Here is a 25298-nt window from a genome sequence, read left to right as displayed (position 1 = left end):
ATAAATGATGCGAAGTACCAACAAGTACGAATTGAACCAATAGCTTAAGGCTCCGATTACTTGGAAGAGTCCAATGCCCAAGCCACCCACCCCATTGCCCCGTTTTGTATGTAAGTCTGTTGATCTCGTGCTGCTCCCTTTCCCCTACAGATAGCTCATCTGTCGGTGGGACATCCGCTTGCGTCCCGATCCGCCGCCCACTCCGCCACCCAAATGGGCCAGGCTTACGCTCAATCCAGACTCGTAGGCGGTCTGCGTTTGGGATCGGGTCTCGTTGTTCACCAGCGAGCAGCTGGGCAGCGTGTGGCAGTAGCGGCGCAGCTGCTGCTTGAAGGCCGCCGTGGTGAGAGTGTAGAGCACCGGATTGAGGGCCGAGTTCACGGGCAGCACCAGCACGGCCAGCCAGGCATACAGATCGGGGGAGATGTCGCAGCCTAAAGGGGGATATATATATATAATTTACTACACAAACAATTTCTATCATTATTTCATATCAACAAGAAGCCGATATGATTAATGTCAAATGTATGATTCCAACTTATCAACTTGATATTTTATCATTTCATAAAAGTTATAAAAATACTGTTTTAAAATATCAAATGAAGTATTTTTAAACAAATATTGTAAAATAAAATAATCATTAACTTTATTCATATCAAAATGATATAAAATTAACCTGCACATATCAATATGATCTTTCGGTCAAGTTTTTTCTATGTAAGAGAATACATAGACTAATTTACTACACAAATAAAATAGTGTAATTTCTATCATTATTTCGTATCAACAAGAAGCCGATATGATTAATGTCAAATGTATGATTCCAACATGTCAACTTGATATCTTATCATTTCATAAAACTTATAAAAATACTGTTTTAAAATATCAAATGTAGTATTTCTGAACAAATATTGTAAAGCAAGATAAACATGATCTTAATTCACATCAAAGTGATAAGAAATTAACTTGCACACATCAATCTGATCTTTTGTCAATTTTTTTCTTTGTAAGAGAGATTTACTCACCCGAAAGGGCAGCCACTTTGACCACAATTATGGGCAGCCAGCAGGCGCAATCGGTGGTCACAATGATGGCAAAGCTATTGGAAATAATTTCGAAATTACATTATATAATAAATAAAATAAAATTCCAAAGTAAGGAAAACCTTACCGAGTGGCCACCACATTCTCGCGGCCGCTGTGAGTGCTCCGCATTCCGCCGCCCGAATCCCTGATCGCCTGCAACATCCGTATGTAGGAAAACAGGATGAAGACCAGTGACAACGTGTTGACCAGGATGAACAGTAGCGCCGAGTACTCCCATCCCTTGTAATAATAATTTGTTGGGAATATTAATATTTAAATAAGTTAACAGAAGAAAGGCTAATACCTTGGCATAGGGATCGTGGATGTGGAGGGACAAGCAGACACCGTTGTTGCCATAGAAATGGCTGCCAAAGTAGGGATTGGGCAGGAGTGGAGCAGCAGCCAGTCCAAAACTAATGCCCCACAGGAGCAACAGACGGAGGACAATTCTACAAAGAAAAAGCTTTTTATTAATTTATTTTTCTTAAATTTTATATAACAAAATTTTTAACTAAGGGCAATTAATATTATTAAAATGAAATCACTTTGGTCAAAACAAATATTTAAGAATGCATGTAAGGCAAACACAAATCTGAGTGTTTACCATATCAATAGGGCCACAAAAGTGTAATTAAACTAATGGAATAACCAACCAGAATTTTGTTTTAATGGCATATGGAAAATAATTGTAATTACTATTACTATTTATCTAAAATATCTCATGCCAAATACATTCTAAAAGCAATTTATATTATTAAAATGGAATAACTTGGGACTAAACAAATATTAAAGGCAAAACATAAATCTGAATATGGTAAACACCATATCAACAGGACCACAAAAATGTAATTAAACTAATAGGATAGACAAACACTTTGCTTTTAAAGCAAAACTAATTTCACTACAAGTTCATACACCTTACCGAACTTTCTCCGTATCTCGGGGCTTCAGGGGCCTCGTCACAGACATCAGACGATCCCAGGTGACCAGTGTGAGCAGCAGCGTCGACGACTGGCAACTGAAGGTGCTGAGGAAGCCTACACGGCGGATACATAATTCACATTAGCATCCCATTAGGTTTTTCTTTAGGGGTAATTGCGGTAACCGGGGATGCGTACCTGCGAAGGCGCAAATGCCGCTGTGCCGCCAGGCCTCCTCGTATTTGATGTACTCGCCGCGGAAACTAATGTCCGCACAGGCAATCAGCGTCAGGTAAATGCCCATGAGGAAGTCGCTGGCGGCCAAATGGCGGAGGTAGAGCGAGTGCTCCACGTTGCTCCGCGACTTGTAGAAGTAGCGCCCCAGCAGGACCAGCAGGTTGCCCACCACGGCAATTGAGGCCATCACCCAAACGCTGTTAAGGATGGAAGAAGTACACGGATAGAAACAAAATACATATCTATTCATATTTAATATTTATATAATTTAATTTGAATTTCGATTTTGTAAAGTATCCCCTTGATACACAAAGTAATTAGTGAATTTTTAATTATTTATTGGTAAAATAAAATTTTCGTCAATTTTCAATTTTTTTATAAGGAGGTACCTCATGATTTTTTACGAAAAATGGGGAAAAAAATAAAATGTCCAAGTTTAAGTGCCAATCGATTGGAAATTTAATAACGATTTCAGAAAGGTATGACAATCAAAAATTGGATCAGTATTTCCATTGTTATGGCCAAAACAGGAATTATTTTTTTGTAAAAAATTGGGATCTTGATTTTTGGTAAAAAAATGAATTTTTTCTTTTCGTTTTTTTGCTGTAACTTGGCCAAAAATGGTCCTACACAAAAAATAAATACTGTTTTGAACAGATAACTAAAAAATAAATAAATCCATGACACTTTCCGGATGATCTTGATAAAATAAAATTTTCGTCAATTTTTTATTTTTTTATAAGGGGGTACATCATGATTTTTTGCGAAAAATTGACAAAAATTAAAATTCTCAGGTTTGAATGCCAATCGACTGGAAATTTAATAACGAGTTCAGAGAGGTATGACAATCCATATTTGGATCAGTATTTCCATTGTTATGGCTAAAAAACGAATTATTTTTTTGTGAAAAATTGGGATCCGGATTTTTGGAAACTTGATTTTTTTAGCGTGTTACGCAAAAAGACAACAGAGAGGAAAATCACTTGTGACCTTGCCTTAGACAATTGTCGTTATGCCGCTACCCATAAATTCGGGCAATTAAAGGAAATTTAAGTCTTGCTGTGTTTGACCTCTGCGTTTGTGGCTCGCACAATTGCCAATTGCCCTGCCCGGGTGTCTCATTATTGCAGTTCTGCTGACCGGGGAGGTGTGGCCATGGATGCTTGAGTGGAGCGACGAGACTTGGGCACAAAGCAGAAGGCACACAGCACAAAGCACGCAGCACAAAGCACAAAGCACGCAGCAAAGCAGCAGCAATATCAGCATTCACAGGAGCAGAAATGGCAAAAGTGAGTGTCGACTGTGATTCAATGACAATTATAGACACTAGGAATCGTGGCCTCATATCCTTGGAGGTAGAGAGACCTGTAATTTATGCGAGTGTTCCGCTTCCCATTCATTGCCAACACTCGGCACTTGATGATGATTGACCATCATCAGGCTTGACCTAATGCTGATCCCAGAAACAGCCAGCGTAGCTTCCAATTTCACTAAATGCTTATTAAATTAATAGGAGTTGCAGCTTCCTCTGGACGATGGTAAAGGTCATCCTTTATAGTACTTTAACCGTAAATATAAAATCAAAAAAAGTGATGGTATAAAAGCTAATAGAGATAGATTTAAAATTCAGGGTCACCAAAAGTTACACAAATATACTATTTTAGATGAACTAAAACTAAAAGCTAGAGGTCATCCAATATAATACTCTGATAGATTATAAAAATCAAAGAAAATTATGGTCTAAAAATTAATAGATGTAGATTTAAAGTTTGGGGTCACCAAATGTTTCAAAAATTTAATAATGTAGTCTATATAAAACTGAAAGCTAGGGGTCATCACTAAAAATACGCTGATAGGTAAATAAAAATAAAGAAAATGACGGTATAGAAAAATCTGCGATTCTGATTTAAAGTTCGGGGTCACCAGTAGTTACAAAAATGTAATATTGCATAAAGCAATCAGCTAGACTCCGGAAATTCGAATTTTATTTTTTTCTTGGCTCTAAATAAATTGAGGTCACCGATTCAAACGAACTGAAGGGTATAACAGGCATCTTCCCGCCTGCAGCAACAACGCATTAACGTTGTAAATTTAAGCAAAACATCCCTGGTGCACAGCAGCCACTTTCTACCTTTCCCCCAAGAAAGGATGGGAGTGCAGCCGTAAATAGAGGCTGGGAATCCAGGTGGCTAATAAAAGTAGGGACCACCGGCCTGAGAGCAACGGAATGAATGTAGCCAGCCGGAAAAACGGAAAAACAGAAGAACGGGAGCCGCGCCAACGACTTGAAAACCTAAAGTATTTAATTTTTATGAAAACGTCAACTTAGAATAATGAAATAATGTACTAAGCACAAAAGTAAATTCTCGCTGGCACCGGCATCCTTGCAGCCTCGTATCCTTGGATCCCATCCTAAGCATCCTTGTGTTTGTCTGGCTGTGTGTGTGCACATGTCGGTGTTTGCTCTCGCTGGGAAAACCCCGAGATGAAGATGTGGATGTGGATGGAGGTGGAGATGCGGATGAAGATGAAGACGGCGGCATGCAGAGTGTGTGTAAAATGTGTAAAAGGCAAACAAACAAACAACCGACGAGGAAGGAACGTAATTTTCATTTTCAACAGGAACACATCCTAGACGGCGATGGCAGCCAGCCAGATAATCACTCAGGAGTCTTGATGACAAGTGACTGCCGGTTGCCAGTTGCCAGTTCCGAATTCCCTGTATTCTGTATTCTGTTTTCTGTTTTCAGTTTTCAGTTACCAGTTCCCAGTTGTTGATGGGTCTACTTATTTGTCTTGCCAAGTAGCTACTTGGCTAAAATACCAAATACCGAGGAAGGCACAATGTTTAGACAGCGGGTCTAGGCACTTCAAAAGGTTCCATTTTGGGGTGTTGAGCGATTAGCGCAGGAAACAGAAACTGCGGGAGATTTGGCGCCCAACGTGAGGCCAAGGAGCTATGGAGTTCAGCGTAAATTAAGTAATTGATTATGCGCCAGAAATCGTGACCCGAAATGATTCCCATTTCGACATATACTAATCTTTAAAGAAAACAATTGTAAGTGGAGCATTTATGAGGGAATTAGTCTTAAATTTGACTAATTTATATATTAAATAAAACAAAATAAAAGATCTTTAACCCGCTAAATGAGCACACAAAAATTATTGGCGCTCAACGTGGGGCCACCAAATGTTATATCACGTCGTTATTACCTCGTTAAGAGGTGTTTTCGCTTGATTCTAATTCAAGTTCGCTCCTGTACTTGGTAATTCTCCTCTTAGGCAGAACAATGCAAGTCTTGCACTCTAATTGCAGGCAAGCTCGGTTGAACTTGCAATTGCACAGACTTCGAGGGCCATAATGAGAATGATTTAATTGCAGACTAATGAATGCGATTTACACACAGGCAGCAGAGACCGCAATGCAAAGTCCCTCCCTCAAGCTTACCAGTTGGTTTCCCGGGCTTTTCGCAAGGGCTCTTAGCTTGATTAAATCGAAATCATCTTATGTTCGGGGGTACTACTCACCTGCCTCTCAATATCTGGTTGTCCAGTAGGTGCAACTTGCTGCTGATGCCGTCGCCATGTGGGGAACAGACTCGCACACTCATGGCGGCGCTACACAAATGGAACCACGAGAAGTAACTGCCGGGGACAGACAAGCAGGGGTATTTCCGGTTTAAAGAGGTGTATGGCCCATAACCATTACAATTTGGCTGGGGCATTTACTCACATATAATCCAGGCTGCTCAGGTTTTTTAGGACCCGCGGATCGAGGGTCTGAAAGCGATTGCCCGTTAGCAGCAGCGAGCTGAGGTTCTTCAGGCAGGCGAAGGCCTCCAGGTCGAATCCCTCGATGCGGTTCTCGTTCAAGTGTCTATGGGGGAAATCGGAAATCGGCGAAAAAGCCAGGACATTTGGTTGGTGAAAGTGGTTAACACATCAGAGCGGCGCGGGTTTATGGGGCAGCGCATAAAAGCCAAGCATTGCTTCGTTTTCTTCCTATTTGCATTCGAGATTGGTTCTCAGTATCGGACGAGGAGGGGTAAAAAAAGAAAGGAGCTTAGGTGGAGGCAAAGTTTCATCATTAAAGTTGGGCCACCGATGCCGTGGCACGTATCCGGTATTTGTCCGTCCGTCGTTCTTTCTCTCTCTGATGTTTTTCTTGGATATCCTGGATATCTCTTTTTGATTTTTGCCCTGCATGCAAATCATTCCACAGGACAGAAGGCTGAGAGGCCTCATCTTTGAAGCCCGAACCCCGAAAGCCTCCTCAATATGCATTAGATAAAGGCAGCGGAATGCCGACTGGGTTTGGGTGGCTAGTATAATATAGTATATATTAGTTTTCGCAAATGAAAAACTGTCAGCTTTCGGCTTTGCATTCCTTCAGACTTCAGACTTGAGCCCACATAGCATTATTGATAAATTAAATTCCTCTCGGCCAAAGCGAAACTTAAACGGCAATAAATCCAAATGACACTTTCTGCCACAGCCCCTTTCCCATTCCCTTTGCTCCTGAAATCGGAAATCGGAAATCAGGGTGCGAGGTCCGAGGTCCCGAAGTCCTCTGGTCACACGGGTTTTATGGAAGATGGAAGATGGAAGCAGAAGCCGAGCAGAAGGAAAAATCCATCAGAGGTCAGAGGAGTGACACTTGTTTGTTCGATGCCCTGTACTTATGAATCCCGGTGGGGTATAGTCGAACTAGGATAGTTTAGTAATTACATACAAAAAATTTAAATTTTTTAAATAATAATTAATTGACATATAAATAGATTCCTTTGAACTTGACCTAAGATATTCATATCTAAACCTTTTTATTTTACAGGGTATTGGTTACTTTCTTTCTTTTCAACCACAAACAACTTACAATCCTTGTAGATTGCTGAGATTGCAAAAGGTTTCATCTCGTATGTGGGATAATCGATTGCCAGCCAAATATCTGCAATCGACAAAGGATTGATATATTTATAGGTAGTTCCTCATGTGAGAGAGAACTTTTTCAACTTACAAATGTCTAAGTCGCGGAAAGGGAAATGTGTTGGCGGCTATATCTTCGATCTGATTGTGATCCAGGGACAGAGTCTGCAGATTGAGCAGGGTTCTGGGAAATCTTTCGGGATCCAGTCGCTTCAAGTGGTTTTCGTTGAGATAGCTTAAAACATATATAATTACATGCATTTCTAAGGGATTTCCTAAGATACTTACAGCTTTTCCAAACTCGGCAGTTGGGCAAACACCTCGGCCTCAAAGTTTCCAATGCGATTACCGCGCAGGTCCCTTAAACCAATGTATTTCTCAGTATTTTATTTTTTTTTAAACATTTTTTGAAACACTCACAGCTCCTCCAGTTGCTGTAGATTTCGAAAATCACTGCGTTTCAGGTGGTGCAGGCGGTTGCGTGCCAAAATTCTGAACATTCCCCCCCGGGGGAAATCATATGAAATAGATAAAAAATCTCATTTTAATGCTGAAAAGTTGGCAACAAAAGCCGCTGCAATTGCATCCAGTCAGTGAAAAGTCGGCACATATATCTCGATTTTAATTAGCCATTAAGCGCAAGTAACAAACGCCCCACGAGTAAATGCACTTTTGCCCCTGAGAAACCGTTGCCTGTACCAAAATTTCAGTAGTACACAAGGAAAATTTATATACGTTATGAATTTATTTTTGAATTTTTTTTCTTATATTGAATTATTTGGTGATTTAGTTAAGAGTACGATTAATATCAAGTTTATTATTGTTATTATTAAAAAAGATTATTATTATAAAACTTAAAGGTCTTAAAATTTTTTTGAACAGTGCACTAGAATTGTCAACCGGACAGAGCCAAGTTTCAGGGCAATGCCAAGTGCAGCTGGTCCTCCGGATTCGGTGGCGCCGGAGACGAAGTACTACGGATATATCTCTGGACCTTCCCCCCCAACACACACACACACACAGATTTGAAATCCGCCTTCCGCCGCAAAAGTGTAACTGAGTTGTTTATGTGTTTTTGTGTGCCGGCAGTTTTGTCTACTTTTAAGGGTATTTAGACGGGTATAATGATGAGCTAATGAATTGGTTATAATGAGAATTTGTAGAAAAGAATGTGTACTAAATTCATAATAAAATATATTGGATATTTTTACCCTAAACTATAAACAGCCATCTAATATAAAAAAATAAAAATATGTTTTTTAAAAGATAACCTTTAAAAAATATACCTATATAATTAATTAGATTTTACTATCATCTTTTATAAACGGGTGTAGATTTCTATTAGGGGGCAACAATGTATTTAGTTGTGGGGGGATTTCACAACAAATTTTTTGTTGCATACTTTTTGAATACCCTATTTTTTTTATTTTATTACACGAGCGGGGGGAATATTCCCCCTCTTTTATTTCTATAGAAATGTATTTATATTTTGTTAATTTTAGATTTAGTAAATTTTTTTTATCTAAATTAAATAGAGTATCTCTTCGATCATAGCCGGTGGATTAACCTTGTGTTGGTGCCCTTTCGCCAGCTGGCGTTGTTATTGTTTTTGGACTTTTAAGGCGGCGTCGGTGGGAAAAGGAAAAAGGGGGCGTGGGGCCGCTCGAGTCAGTGCACAAAACAAGCTGAAAACTGAAAACTTTTTACCGTCTGTGCTAATATTTTTATGCTCCGAGGCCGCGAGGCGAAAAATAAAGGGGAGCAACAGAAGGGGCAAATGGGAAATGGGGAAAGCGCCACAACAATGAGGCAAGAATGCGATGCCACATTGTCAGTCGATTGGGCAAGAGGTTGCCTTTAATCCGGCAACAATGGGCCAACTTTATGGGCCAACAAAGGTTGACAGCAATTGTGATTGTGATTAGCATCGGCTGTAGTGGGCCGACTGGGCCACCCAAATCTCACATGAGTCCCGATATAATCGACCCACTACGGTTATTGGCAATTACTGGATTTTTGTCATTTAGCACCTCCGGCTGGCCAAAAAATAATGGCTTTTTATCGCCGCATATCTCTTGCTCTGCCCTTCGAAATTTGAAATTCGAAATTGTGCAATGCATTTGCAGCTATGTGAGGACCATTTTGTGCATTGGCAAAATGCGAGAATTTAAGCCAAGTTTCCTGCTATTTTTCCTGCCTAATTTGATTTATGCTTAATTAGCATTTATTGGCACACACATAAATCGGCAATCGTTTTGCAATTGTATTTTTTATTGAATTTATTATTTATTTTTATGAATATGCATGGCCCCGGCAAAAAGCCTCTGGATAAAATAAATAACCAAGTCACTAATGCAGGGCTAAAACAAAGATTTCATTTAAAGTGAGCTTTAAACTGTGAATTAATATTAACTTTTTAAGGTTTAACGTAAAAATAAAGCTCTAAAAACAGTTAAAAAAACAGTTAAATTTCCATTGATTTTTCAAAGTTTAACTCCCAGTTTAAATTTAACATACGGTTGAGAAAACGGACCAAAAGATGTTAAATTTTAATTAAATAAATAAGGAACGTCCTATTCTCTATTTTCTGTAATGGGTAACTGATAGTCGAGCGGTTACAACTAGGTAATATTCAAGAGCCAACCGGAAGTTGGTCATTAAGAAGACGCGTTAAAAACGGCATAGCCCCCATTAATGAATATCGACTGAAGCGATACCGATGATACTTACAGAATCCTCAATTGATTGCCCTCGGGAAAGAAGTGTTCCGGCAGATGCGGCAATTTATTATCGTCCATATAACTGAAAGGACATTACGAGCACATAAGTTGGGAGTGGGGAAATTATTAAAGAATCGACTTTGACTGCCGTGAAAGATGCGAAAGATGGGGTGAAAAAAAAAAATGGAAAACTGTTAAGTGCACATAAATAATGAGACTTAATTATGAGTTATTGTGGGGAGTGGGTCACGTTGCTGCGAAAGGATACGAAGGATACGAAGGCGGATACTCACAGGGTCTTCAGTGGGCTGTCCGCCAGGCGATCGAAGGCATGCGAGGCAATCTCACGGATTGAGCAGAACTTCAGCACTCTGGAGAAGGAGAAGGACAGAAAAAAAACAAATATAAAAGCCATACAAAAACAGGCGACAAGTCGAGTGAATAAAACGTAATAAATATGAGATTCAATTGTAAACTTGGCACAATGGGCGTCGGCTCGAAAGTTCCACAGCTATAGCTACCATAACTTTTTGGCCGCCCATCCCCGAGGATGAGATATGGATAATAATGCGCTTTGTTTTCGTCGCCTCATTGTTTTGGCCCCAAACTTGGGGCTCATTTGTATGAGTAAATACAAATACGGGACTAACAACTTGCATTCCGTCTTCATTAGGAGCCTGGGGATACTTTTAAACTTTTTTTTAAATTTAATTTTTAAAATATTTAAATTTTCCACACCTCAAAAGTTAAAATAGGTGTCTAAAAGTATGCAACATTATATTATTAATCCGAAAGACCACTATCTATTATTCACTGCATACTTTTAGACATAAATATTAACATTCTTAAAGGGATTTCATGTCAAATTTTAAACAATTGTTTTAATTATTTCTCCTGTTTAATAAATCATTTGCAAGCTGCATTGGTAGGCCATCGCCATTCATTTAAACTCGAATTCGGTTTCCATTTGGCGCACTTAATGGCCCAATAAATCTGTATTTCTGTTCTGTTCTTGTTTTGCATCTAGTTTTTACGGCCAAATGCGGGATAAACCTGCGGACAGAAATGCCAACCTATTTATAGAAGTAATTGTCTCCTTGATTTTGATCCCTGGAATTTCCTAGGACGGCGATGACAACAAGGATTCACCCCCACTGCGACGCAAAGTTGAACGTGGAAAAAAATCCGTGCCCCTGGGCTGATATGAGGATTGTTTTCGGGTTCGGGAGGTCGTTAAAAATTCATCGTCACGAAATCTGCCCACGAAATCGAGGGAAGATAAATGCGTGCAATCGAATGACTTGTTGAAAATAACCCAGGGATATAAATAAAGTGGTAGGCAATTGGAGCAGGCGGAATGTCCTTGTTGAGGCGAGAAGCGAAGGTTCCTCCCAAAGGAGTGTGCATATTGGCGATGGTAACTCGAGGAATCGCAAGCAACTAAACCCTGCTTTCGCGAAACTTTGGGATTTAAATTCGAGCTGAAATTGGCGAAACTTTAACGTCAACGAAAAACTTGCAAGGCAACTTGGACACTGAAAGAAAAAGTCAATAAAAAGCAAAATAAAATTCCTAGAGCTTTGAAATCACTAATAAAAGTGTCTAAAAGTATGCAAAAAAAAAATAAATATATATTGTAGCCTACTTATCCGACACCTTAATAAATATTATTTCCTTAAAAATCTTAATTATTTGTACTATAATTTTAATGAATTACGAACACAACTTTAGAGTTTAAAACTGCTCAAATTTGGTCCTTCGAGTGCAGTGTGTGTACTCCCCCGTTGTTAAAATTTATACCTAGATCGTGAGCGTGAGCTTACAACAAACAGGGAACAGGGAATCTCTTTCGGAGGACTGTGGGTGTCCATCTTCAGTGAGTGGCGATACGACATGCACCACGAATGTCTGCTTTAAGCCCGGCCAGAATGTCCTTTGGCACAGTGACACATAAACTGCAACACGATGCCGTCTGGGCCGGCATATGTGCCATGTTCGAGAGTCTGAGAGGCTGAGACCGCTGGCTTATCCTTCCGGCTGTCTAGTTTGTACGTAATTTGTATGTACGCCAGCGTGTGATGGCCACCAGTGATACCGACACAACGACAACGACACGACGACGAGAACGAGGACTACTTAAAGGCACCATTAAGAACACAGCATGTCGCTAATATTCAATGCGGTCTGGTCTGGTCCAGTCGGCACTGGTCTGTTATGTCCTGCTCCCTCCAGTCTCCCTAAATATTTGAGCATCCACCATCGCTTGCAGCCGCTGCAGTCAGAGTCATCTGCTTGCATTTCCGTTTTAATTAAGAACCCGACTTACAACACCCCTTCGGTAAAGGGGAAACTCCATCAAAACACCCAAGAAACCATTACTTTCCCATATATATATTATTTTAATGGATTCCGCTTAAAGTGCAGGCTAGCTACTTACAGGATCTCCATGTCTGGCAGTTCACTGAAGAAGGTCTCGTGAATGGTTTCGAAATTGTTTCCGGTTAGATCGCTGTAAGTTATACAAAATTAAATATTTAAATTAATATATTAAATAATCTTTATAAACATAGAAAAAGTTTCTTTTAATCTTTCAAAATGTATAAATAACTAGAATAAAGCAGCGCAACTGTACTTACAGCGTTACCAGATCGTTCTGCGGCAAAAGTGCTGGAATAACGGTAAGCTGTTGAAAGCGGCACAACATTTCGTGACCTCGGCAAGGACAGCTAAAGTTCTCGTTGCGCCACTCTGAAAGAAAAGCAGAGTTCTAGTTTATTAGAATTTTTTAATATTTTCTTTTAATAGTTTTGAATAAATTTCGATTATTTCGATATTTTAATCGGATATATCGGCACTTACGGCACTCGCCAATCCGCAGGTCGTCGTTCGTGCCGAACGTCTGTTTCCTGTACAGGTGGTCCCAGTACTTGGCATCCACCTCATTCACGCAGTTCAACTCATCCGATCTGTCATCGCAGTCGACGGTTCCGTCGCAGTTGGCCCGCTGGGGAACACATTGTGCCGTCGTGTTGCAGTGGAAGTAGCCGCCGGGACACTTGTCGCCGGAGTCGGGAACCAGGACAACGGACTCGATGCCATCGATTGCGCCCAGGAGCGATATCACCTCCTTAGCTTCCACCTCCATTTCCGTTTCCGGTTTCGTTCCGATTCCCGTTCGTGTGCTTTCTGTTGCCGTCCCTGTCGCTGCCGCATTAGAAGTTAGTGCGAGCAGGATGGAGAGAACAATGGGGAGTCCTAAAAAGGATCAAGGCGATAACGATTACTGGGGGTTGTTATCGACTGTTTCGTTTTATTCAATAAATGCTTCGAGAAATCCAGTAAAATAGAAATAAATAAAGATAATTTACAAAGCTTATTACCAAGATACAAAAATAGCGTCCAGGAAGTAATTGGAATTTAAACATTCAAATTGAAAATGCAGAAAGCCCCGAGCAATTCGTTTAACTTATGGCCAAGAGCAGGAGAAAAAGATAAAGAAACTCAATGCGTCGGAACCAACAGATGTTCTTGCCTATATGGCTCCATAAATTTCTTTAGCAAATGGGGCCGAAATATTTGTTTAACCAATTAAATGGGTTAATTAGCATCCGATTAGCCGAACAGCGAGATGAGAGTTTTGGGGGGAGGAACATTGTGTTTTTTGGCCTCTTCATTGATGTTTCACTTGATGATGAACTCAACACGCGCTTCTGTGATAGGATATATGGGATAGAATTTATATATATTAAGCAACCCCTAAGAACCGAACCACTCATCTCTGCCCCTGAGGCTGTGTTGTCAGTGCATTTATCATTTTTAACGATTGCACTTAATGCGTCGCAATTTCCAGCGCCCACACACTCAAAAAATTATTTTTTCTTAAATATAGAAAAAAAAATTTTTTTCTGTGCTTCAAAAAAATATTCTATAAAGAGGAAAAATTTTCTAATCTTCAGAAAAATTTTCTAATCTTCAAAAAAATTCTGAATTGAACGAGTTTTTTTAGAAAATATTTTCTGAAATACAGAAAAATCAATTTTTTTCTAAATTATAAGGTTTATTTTTCTAATCATCCTTTCTTTTTTTGAGGGTTAAAATCGCCATTGATTTTAGAAAAAAAAAGACTGAACTTTTCTAAAACTAAAAAAAAATTGCCATTAAAATTATAAATATTTCTACATAATAGAAATATTGTTTTTCTAATAACAGAAAATTTTTTTGAAGATTTTTCTAACATTTTGAAAAAAATGTGTGATGTTAAGAAATATTTTTCTAGAAAATAAAAAATTTAACCGTATTTGATCGATTTCCTTTCTTATAGACTTTTTAGAAAAGTTTTTTTTAGCCTAAGAAAAAATCGCTATTAATCGAAGAAAATTTCCGGGATTGGTAGCCTAGGGGTCTAACGCGTGCGTGCATGCATATGTTATTCAAGCTTGCGGCTGCAAGAGTGAGTTCAAACCCACGTCGAGACGAAAAACTCGTGGTGTCTTTTTGTTTTTTTTTTAACACTAATAGTTACATATTAATAAAAAAATGTATTGCATTTTGTTTAAGTTTTTCAAATTTGAAACATTCAATTACTGTTACTATTGAACCATAATAAATAATAAATATATAAATATTAATATTAATCAATAAATATTTAAAAGTAAAATTAAATGATAAACTAAAAGGAATAACCAGAAGAAAGCCAGATCAATTTGAGTAAAAATAGGAGAACAAAATGTGAATAGACTTTGTACAGCGCCTCACGTGATGCTTCCGTGGCGTAGCTAGTAGAGTGCTTGACTGCAAACTGTGAGGCGCGAGCGGTTAGCGGTTCGAATCCCGCGTGCGGCGACCAAGATGTTTTTCTCAAAATAGTAAGTTATTGGGTTTTTATATTTATAATTTGTAATTTGTACACTCATTTCAGTTCCAATTTGAAACCACCCATGTGCTCAATTAAAGGAAATTAAAATAAGGTGACAAACAAGAACGAAAGAAAAAACAACACAAAGGCCGTGGCGTCACAGAAACAACCGGGTATAATTCCGAAGCCCGAAAATAGATTTTTGTATTTTCTGAATTTGAGAAATTTTTTTTTTTTTATTTAAAAAATATTTGTCTATATTTAAAAAAAAACCGTATTTCTATTTTTTAGAAAACCTTTATTTCTAAATTCTAAGAAATAATTTTTTACTTTCTAGCAAAATATTTCTAAATTGCAGTCTATTTTTTTTTGATTTTTAGAAAAAACGTCTTTGATTTTAAAAACCTACTTTCTTTAATATAGACAAAATCGCCAGTAAAGCAAATTCATAGGCGATTTTCTAAAACCAAGGGCGATTTCAGTCGATTTTTTTTTTGGGTGCACGGAATCGCAATCGATTGGGTCTGTGGGGGAAATACCCATCGATATCTGAAGTTGGGAATTGTGAATTGTAAATTGCAAATATGTAAAATGTGTAATAAAATTGTTTGTAATAAAAATTACGCACAGTACATTTGTGGCCCAATGGCGATGAAATGTTCCGTGAAATGCCCGTCTGTCAGGACACTTTTTTTCACGGCCCCCTATAATATGTATAATCCATACCCCCAACCCGGAATCCTTTCGATTTTCGTTGGAGCTTCGATAAGGCATCATGCTCATCATCAGCATGACTGGCTGACTTTCTGACGCGACGGTAAATGGAAAAGGCATAACGAAAAAATAAAACTACCTGCACAAAAAGTATAATTATAATGCGAAAACGGGAAAGGTAAACAAATGCAAATCAAATTAAATCGAGACGTGGAAATATCGGACTTAAGAGCTGATGATACGATGCGAAGTTTTTGTGCTCTATGTTGCAAGTCATAAAATACATAATATAGGGAGGGAAATAAAATGTTAAGCAAAGATAAATCAAAATCACAAATAGATATTGGATTATCTGCGATAACACTTTTTTTTTTAACCCACTTTTAAAATGAATTATGATTTATTTATATAGATTGGGGTAAAAATTATTGTGAATGCGCTGAAACCAAATTATTTTTCTTTATTTATTTATCATTTATTTTTGAAAATCAGTCAGAAAGTAATGATGAACGTTAGCTAAGGACCTCAGTTGTTCAAATCAGTTAATCTTTTTACTTTGCGACCTTTTTTGGCCAAGCTACAACAAAATTAAACATAATAAATATACTTCAAAAATTACATTTTTCGATTTCAATTTCAATTATGTACTTCATTCCAAATTCGAAGAGGCTCACAAAAGTATAGCTGCTCCTTGCGCAAGGGCTTTTCATAATTTGCTTAAAAAACATATTTGCAGATCAACAAATGGAAAATTCCAGGCAGTGGAAAACATATGGCCAGTCCTGTCCCCCCGCTTTATAAGCAAGGATAAACAAGGACCCCGGGATGGCATTGCAGGTCATAACTCAGGCGGCGGAGAGGACAACGGATTGCAATTACGGATGGAGATGGAGATGGTGAGGAGCCAGGAGAATCAGGAGAACCAGGAGAGCCGGGAGAAGGACTGCCACAATGGAAAATGAAATGGAAATGATGAGCAGGGGCTGCGACTCTATAAAAGTGTAATTAAGCGCGGCGTCCAAGGGCGGGAATGGAAAATGGGAAAGGGGGATCCGGGATCCGAATGCCAGGACAAGGACAAGGACATTGCGCATTTGACACGTGTTGCTAATGTGCTTGGGGATGGGTTAAGGGTTAAGGTATAGGGGTAGCTTGGAACCCCCCAGCCCCCAAACCCCCAACCTCCCGCGCAATCCAATCCCGTAAGCCCAACGAATGCCGATGGCGTATCAACGTTTTGTCAACACATTTGCGGCAAATTGAAATGTTTGATGTGTGCGGCTTGGACTCGTCGGGCTACTGCCATGATTGATGATCCAGATCCCAGCAGGGGATTTTCCCATACTCTATTTCCCATTTCCCATCTAGAGTGCATCCAGAAGGTGCTGCAAAAGCAAGAACGCTCTGCTCAGAAAAGATACTTTTACAACTTTGTAGCTCATAAATTCCCATTGAGCCAATCAAAGGGGTGCACCATCGCTTCAGAAATTTACACTGTAGCGGAGAAGAAGAAATAATCACACAGAAAAGGCTTCAAGCTAAAATTATTAAAAGGTTAAATGGTTAACTTTTGCATTCTTCAGGCAAATAATGGGATTTTACAGTGACAGAAAAAAGGGAGATCTTTTTTCAAATATTTAATTTCTAATAAAAGCTCGTGTTTTACATAAATTAAAAGGGAGAAAGCAATATAACCGTTACTTAGCTAAAGGGAGTGCGAGGGAGATGAAGTTATGCAAGTAGTAAATCGACTGCTTGCACTGCTTTTTCGATTATTTGCTCATAACTTTTAAATGAATTTGGCGATTAAAAAATGTTCTTCTACATTTGGATAGGTATTCATAAGCCCAATAAAATGACATCTACATTTTTCAGACTTTGCTTTCCATCTAACAGAATTTATAATAGAAAAATGGTATAATATTCCTATCTAAAATAAAAAATCTATACAATTCAGAAATAAACGTCGAAAGTTTAGATTTAAAATTTTTTCTCAGTGCACTAGCACACCCAAACACTTGATCAGACCACCCTCGAAATTGACTCGGATTTGTTTATCCAGTCTGACCCTTGCCTTGCCCCAATTTTCCTCACCTGAAAGTAGCCTCAAGAGGTAAAAGTTTCGGCTTTTTCTGCGGGCCAGGGGCGGGGCAGCAATTAAAACAGAGGAAAATCCAATAGGAACTCACGAAAATAGAAGTCAGTTGTGCTCGGCGGCTAAGTAAACAAATTGTCTGCAGTTCGATGTCCGATGTCTATTATCCGAGAAGCTCCCTGTCCGCCGATCAATATCCATTAGATCATCTGATGAATCAGAGTTCCTAACTTGATAATAATACTTGACCTAAGAACTTGGCAGTCAAGTGAATTAATATTTATAATTATTTGCCAAAAAACTATGTTTAAAAAAAGGAAAATTATAAAATAAGCACAGGGCTCTCAAGCGATTGGCATCTGATTTATATGGCAAACAAATTTGGGATGGGAATGGGAATAAGCGCGTTTTTGTGCCCATTACGACATGTACTAAAAACAGCTGAGAAATTCCAAAAGTTTTATTCACTCCGCGCCGTTTCTTTTCGTTTCGTTTCGACTGTTTAGATTCCCAGTTCGATTTTCGGCATTCGAATGGAATTTTTATACTCACCCAAAAATGGAAAACAAAAACTGAGCGAAAACCGAGAAAAGTTTTGGGCTAACAACAAAGTTGTAAACAAGAATCCGACTGGGCGGGCATAGAAATGGAAAAAAATTAAATAGAAGAATTAAAAAAAAACAGAAACAGAAGCAGAAATGGTAAACAAAAGGCGCTGCTCAAGTGCCCATTTGCAATGGGTTAATTATATATATATCGGCCGATCTGTATATAGCCTCTTTAGCGAATCGCTAATCAGCAGATCTCTGACGAAGTTTTATTTTTAAAGAGCCAAGAGCCAAATGCTAAGCCATCCCATTCAAGAGATTCATTTGGGTTTACCACACTTAATTACTCGATGCGAATTAATCATTTCATCGCTTTTTCGGATATAGCAATAGCATTTGCCCTCCTAATGATTAGGGATGGTGGGTGGTAGGTTTTTGGGTGGTATTTGTCAATAGTTCGGCTTTGGCTGTTTGAACTGCCGCTGACAAGAGGTCCGAATACAAATGAAAATAAATGCGATGCGAAATGGTTAATGCCCATGCGTTCGCCTTCGATGGGTCAGGGGTCATGTGACACACAGGGTCGGGGGAAGTCCTGGCGAAATTAAGCGGTTTCTGGGCTGCTTTTGGTGCACAGGGAGAAAATATCGCAGGAGTTTGAGATTAAACAAGAAAAAACTTAACAAAAGGTCTAAAAGTAGAGGATTTCAACGAATTACATTTTTACTGCATACTTTTGGACACCTTTTTGAATGTTTTGAAAACCACTGTGATTTCTGATAAAATTATCATGTAAACAGAAAAAAATATATTTTGAGTAGAGAATTTAAATAAATTAACTTTTTCACTGCATACTTTTGGACACCTTTTTGAGTGTTTTGAAAACCACTGTGATTTCTGATAGAATTATCATGCAAAAAGGAATCTTTAGAGAATTTCTCTCTCTGCACCACTCTGCCGATTTGCCTTATTGCTTCTATTTGCCTTTCCTTTTTTTATCTGTCCCTCTCAGTTAGGCTTCAATCAGGGAATTACGCTAGCCATTTTTCATTTTTCCACTCGGCAGGGTCAGAGGTCACATCACTCGCACACAGACAGACAGACAGTCAACACATATGTAAATGCCGTTGTTTTATCTGGTATTCCTATTTGTTTTACCAACCAAAAGCCAAGAAACCCAGTCCGATTTGTGTCCCTTTTTTTTTGACCTAGATTAAAGCTACGCATAATATTAATTAGATGACCTTTTTTTTTTGCATTAAATGTATTCCCAAGGCCAGTGAGGTTTTCTATAATATAATGGGAAATCTTTTAAGAAATGAAAAATAATATAAAATGCAAATGACATGGGAATACCCCACATATTTCCAAGCGATGTTTGGCTCACGAACCGGTTGACTAGATCATCGAAATGCATCGATAAATGCAAAGCACAACCACAGATACAGATACAAAATACTTGTTGCTTTGCGGATGTCAAAACAAAAGTCGCAAAATTATAGACAAACTTTATTTCGTCACAACTAAAGATAAAGATATCCACAGATAAGGATCGTTGAGCATGGAGGAAGACTACTATATGATCCTGGGCGTATCCCAGGACGCCACCGAGGGGGAGATCAGGCAGGCCTACAAGCGAATGGCGCTCATCTACCATCCGGATAAGAATCAGCATCCCCAGACGGTGGCGCACTTCCGGAAGATAAAAGAGGCATTCGACGTCCTGTCGGTTGAGTCACTTAGGAACGCATACGATCGCGCCTTGCATCGTAGATCATCGAATACGAATAGTATTCCAAGGCCTGCAGGCACCCATCCCAATTACCAAAGTCAGCAGACCAACCAGGTGGAATCTCCCGATTTGCTGCCCATTATATGTGCCGTTGGCGGTGCACTGGTGGGTCTCTTCATGGGATTCAGTGCTTTCAAGGCGTTCAACTCGTCGACTGGAAATAACTAAGTGAAACCCCAGTTCTACACCCGAATTATATCGGCATATTGGCAATATAGACTTATAAAAATTAATCAAAAAAATTAATCATTACTAAATAACAAATATATCATGTAATGTTAATGAAATTCGGTTTTATAAAAGCATTATAGAAGTAATTCGCAACCAAATATGTGTTATTTTGTGCCTTACGAAATTGTGGGATTCCCCCTTTTCATTTTCTTATCAGAACCAGTTCGTAATGGGTTCTTCACATTGCTTTCACTGAAGCTTTTTTTTCAACGATTTTACAACTTTTTAATGACAAATTTAATCAGTAATAATGTAATAAAAATATTTGCAGAAACTAATTGACAAAATATTAATAATATCACTAAATAAAATTTAAAATTAATTAAAATATTGTTCATTGATTTTTATATGTTTAAACATAGTTGAACTTTATACATATAATGTTTAAGGCTAACGTCCCATTGACCCGTCAATAAATAAAACAGTTAATGCAATGTCATGGAACTATAGATTTCTAAAGAACACTCCCTGGTGTCAATAAGTATTGCCTCCTTTACGTTGAATCGTAGACAAGCTCGGAATATATGATTCAAGTTGGCCCGAAAGTTTCAAAAGTTATTGGGTGCGAAAAGTTTTCGAATAGCAAGGAAAACTTTCCTGAATTGCGACTTGACTTAATTCTCTTATCTGGTTCATTGATGATTGTTTTATTTTGGAAATTTAAGTATTTGCCAACTAGTAATCGAAAGAAAAATTAGTTAGATGAATGTAATAATGTATTGTAAACTTTTGAATGGATTTTTTAAATATAAACCTTCTAAAGGGCGATGCTATTATCTCCCCTAATAAATCCCAAATAAAACCGTTGAAACAAAACGTTTCGTTTTCTTTGAAGGCTTAATGTGTTCGCACTTCATTAGCGAACTGCGTATTTCTGCAGGACCCCTGATCCCTGGGGATTTCGTTTGGGCACCCAAATAAGGAATCGAATCATTCGCACTTCAATCATACATATAAGTAACCGCCCCTTGGCAATCACTTTTCGTTTCGGGGATTCCCAGACCTCCTGTTTTATTTTTTCGGTTTTTTCGTTTTTGGCAATCACTCAGACCGTTTCACATGTCCATGTGTTCATTTCGGATCCGGAGTAAGATGCCTTAACGGCTGAACCACCACTGAACCACTTGCGAGCGAACCCTAATGAGGCATAACCTTTATGGCGGGCACTGTCATTGCCGCTGCCCTGGACAATTCAATTATGCGACGCCTCAAAAATAACACCACAAAATTATATGGATTACTTGATCAACTTAAAAGCTCCGCAGTAGCTGGACCAGGACCGAAACTTGATAGCGGGGGCCTTCAATTCATTGGCCCCCTGAACATTGGACATCGGGCATCGGGGGCATCGATTAGCGTCGGCCGGATAATGATACGGATATGGATACGGATGCGAAGCCTATAGATGCTTAGCAATATTAAGGCACTCGAAAAAAAAAATAAAATAGGAATGGACTTTAAAAAAATGTATAATAATAACTAGTTATAAATTTCAAAATAGTAATAGTAATTGCATTCAGAGACAAAACATTTTTATTTAAATATTTTACATTTAATTCTACAAAATATTCAAACGTTTTCATAATATTTTAAAAACAGAAACAACTGAAATCACTTTTAAATATAAAAATAGGTGTCTAAAAGTATGCAACAATATATTTTTATTTTTAAAGTATTATGAATTCATACAGGAAAACTTCTATCCTCTATTCACTGCATACTTTTAGACACACATTTTGACATTTAAAAGTGAGTTCATAATTCGGTTCAAAAAACATGTTTTTCTGAGTGCTTTGACTAGATGTTAATGGATCCGCTGCAGTGCAGCCACCCACACGCGGACCAAGTGAAACTGTAGAACCCCGGCCCATAAATAACGATTGCCGGCCGTATTCAAATTACCTAAAAGCGGAATATCGGAGAGTTGGGTGCGAACGGGAATAGATGTGGGGATTATTACTCCAGACCCCTGAGCCCAACATCCCAATATCCAAACATCCCCCCATATTTTCGGGTTGAACTTGGCCGCCAGCGACAAGTTCCTAAGTGGAAAATCGGTGGAGCGGTCTCCACTTACGTTTCACATATTCCCCGTTCTGTTTGTGTTTGTGTGTGCCAAGGGTCATGAAAAATCGTGGAAAACTGGCGAAGGCGGGAAGAAAAGGAGTTAGTGGGCGGCAGCATCGCACATTTCCCATTTTTGCACTTTTTCGGCTGCCTGAGTTACAATTTGTTTTTTCCGCTTCTCCGGCAATTGTCAGTATTTCTTTTTGTTTTTATTAAGCTTAAGCTTTGTAACTAGGATTAAGTCTTACGAAAGGTACAAGAGCCTTTTTTTGAAATATTCATAATTAACATTGGGCCATTTGTTAACTAGAATTTCACATCTCTCTCCTTTTTCTTCGGAAAATTCATGACGTAATCCCTTTTGTGCGAGGGAAATGTTTAAATTTCGTTAATGAGTGGGCATTTAAATTATAATTCCAAAAGGCAAGGCGCCAGAATGTAGCGGCTTCTTCAGAACCCAATAAAATATTTGTAATAACTTGATTTTTGAAGACTTTTATGAACATCATTTAAACATTAAAATTTAAATAATAAATGAATATAGTTACCTGAATTAAATACTAAAAAAGGCAATTTTTAATTCGAATTATTAAAATGTATTGAATCCAAACTAAATACCCTCATTAAGTATTTGGGGCATTTAAATTATAATTCCAAAAGGCAAGGCGAGAGAATGTTTGCGGCTTCTTCAAAAGCTAATATAATATTTGTAATAACTCGATTTTTAAATAAATCGAAATAATAAATGAATACCTTAGTTACCTGATATAAATACGAAAAAAGAGAATTTTTAATGCTAATTTTTAAAATGTATTGAATCCAAACTAAATACCCTGATTAAGTAATCCGCCAGCTAAGCTCATTGCGAGTACCGAAAATCTAATAATTACCCAGAGCAGCTCACGCAAATAGTTTTGCCACAATTCCCGCGGGGGGTGGGTAAAAGTGGAGACAATCTGCGCCACATAATTGACACATTCCACTTGTTTTTCGTGGGCCATTAAAAGATGTGGCTTGGTACGAATAATCCCCGTAGCCATGGCGCTCTATATGCTATATGCTATATAGTGCGGTGGACGGATTTGTCTAAGCTGCCAAAGCAGTTACAACTAATAACACAACTTTCGGGCATTCGAGCGTTGTCAGGTCAGCGCCCATTTTTCTGGCCACAGGAACCACAAGGGCCACCCTGAACCACCCTAGATCAACCACTAGCACACCACCTTTCCCATCCCAGAGCTTACCCTTCGCCTAGGCATTTGCAATTCATTCGGGCTCATAAATCTAAACGGCACCACGCACTTACACTTAATGACATTTTATTACAAAAATTTAACGCAGACCCATCGACAGAGATGGAAATAGATATTTCCAGCTTCATCGGCAGAGGAGCGAAGGAGAAGGGGACGCGAAAATCCAGTGTAGTCATTGGGGCGCTGGCTCCATTTTAATAACATAAATTAATATGCAAATTGGAACAGAATTTTAATTGAAAATCGTTTCGGGTTCGGTAAAAATACATTTTGGCCACGGGCTTTTCGGTTCATTTTCGAACTGACAAACCGTATTCATGTCAATCATCGAAATTTTGATTGGAGTGGCATTTCAATTTTGCTAAATATTTGTTGTTTTTAAAAATCTTGCCTTAAATTTGTTTGCATAAAATTGGTATCAAAACATAATTTATTTTTATAAAATTCTAAACAATTAAGTATTATAGGTACTCAATGTATATATTCTTATATCAATAAATGCCCCCTTTTGTTGAAAAATCTGGCCACGCCCCTGCAACACACGTAAAACCAAAACTTTCGTCCTGTAAATGCATTTATTTTATTCCCCGAGAAATTTCTGTTTCACGAAGCGCAAACTTTGTTGTAGAACTTCTTCCTGCCCTTTGAACTTTGTCAAACATTCAGCTCTTTCATCATTTCTGCATCTTTTCATCTGGATATAACTGGCATAACTTGGCTTTAAAATTCTTAATTTTGTCGAAAACTAAGGTTTTTTTTTTTTTTAATGACGCTACGCTCGGATTTGAATAGTTATTACAATAAAAAAATGTAAAGCCTCTATCGATTTAATATTGAAGCTTTTTCAATGCGGTACTCTTAATTTTCGAGCAGTAATGTTATTATTTTAACTTTATAAGCACGAAATTACAATAAAAGAATACTCGTTATCTATGTGGTTTTTTGGCCTGTTTTTGCCAACAAAAATTCCCTAAAATCACATATTTTATTTACAAATCTCGGAATTTCCCATTATTATTATCCATGGATAATATCCACCTAACGATCCGAAATCCCCGACACTCGCTTGTCCACAGATGGTCAATATCTCTTGGCCGGGTTTATTATTTCGATTCGCGTTAAAATGCCACACAAACAATGCGGATAAAGTAGATAAAAACATATACACATGGTAATGGGGATCCGAGGGATATCTGTATCTGGCATCTATAACTGCATCGATAAATATACAAGACGGGGCACAAAAAATAGAAAAACAAAAAGGGAACTGTTTATTTTTCCGGGACGTACGCATGATCGCTATTGACATCCAGGGAGTTCTCCGCTCTTCCGCCGATTTAACGGGTAATAAACAATATTTAATTATAGACTTCGATGGGCACGGCAAAAAAAAGGCAAAAAAAAAATACAACTTCGCCGCACTTCAATGTGAGATCGTTCGGGGATCCAAAAATATACAAGTAGATCACTCGACTTTCAGTCGACCCGATTTTCAGTCCGCGGTGCCGCGCGTTCGGTGCCAACGATAACAAACAACTGAGCTGAAAAAAGCCGAGCGCCTGCAACATGTGGCATGCGGCTTTTCCAGGTGCCCCGCCCACTGGCGCCGCCCGCCTTCTCGCCCACTTTCCACCCACCGCACTCATTCACCGAACCGGCTGGCAATTTATGAATGAAAAGCCCAAAGCTCCGGCGAAGAGCTCCCCAAGTTCAAGGTGAAAAGCCCTTGGGGTAAAAGCGCGTTGGAAAAGCTCAGGAATAGGAACTAAACTAAAAGTGTAAAAGTTAAAAATCAACACCACAAATTAACCTGGATAAACTAAATCAATTGCCATTATAAATTATTGTAAAGTTCTTA

At 38.5% G+C, this 25298-nt stretch overlaps 2 protein-coding genes across 2 annotated transcripts; one reads left to right on the top strand and one right to left on the bottom strand.

Moving 5' to 3' along the window:
• Positions 1–144: 144 nt before the first annotated feature.
• Lgr4 (Leucine-rich repeat-containing G protein-coupled receptor 4) lies at positions 145–24979 on the bottom strand. Its single transcript, XM_017157466.3, has 18 exons — positions 24731–24979; positions 12745–13140; positions 12522–12633; positions 12323–12394; positions 10179–10256; positions 9896–9967; positions 7586–7657; positions 7454–7525; positions 7257–7400; positions 7116–7187; positions 5976–6119; positions 5771–5887; positions 2204–2439; positions 2008–2122; positions 1390–1534; positions 1171–1325; positions 1026–1099; positions 145–434 (listed from the first exon to the last, which is right to left on the bottom strand). Exons 1-18 carry the CDS (start codon positions 24747–24749, stop codon positions 145–147), a joined length of 2385 nt encoding a protein of 794 aa, XP_017012955.2. The 5' UTR covers positions 24750–24979.
• Positions 19516–20194, top strand: LOC108068074 (chaperone protein DnaJ). The gene is made up of 2 exons (XM_017157468.3): positions 19516–19584; positions 19643–20194. The coding sequence occupies exon 2, from the start codon at positions 19659–19661 to the stop codon at positions 20055–20057; it is 399 nt and encodes a 132-aa protein (XP_017012957.2). The 5' UTR covers positions 19516–19584; positions 19643–19658; the 3' UTR covers positions 20058–20194.
• Positions 24980–25298: the final 319 nt, after the last annotated feature.

This window comes from Drosophila takahashii, chromosome X, assembly GCF_030179915.1.
Source record: "Drosophila takahashii strain IR98-3 E-12201 chromosome X, DtakHiC1v2, whole genome shotgun sequence".
Taxonomy (NCBI): domain Eukaryota; kingdom Metazoa; phylum Arthropoda; class Insecta; order Diptera; family Drosophilidae; genus Drosophila; species Drosophila takahashii.
This window is presented reverse-complemented; position numbering and strand designations above follow the sequence as displayed.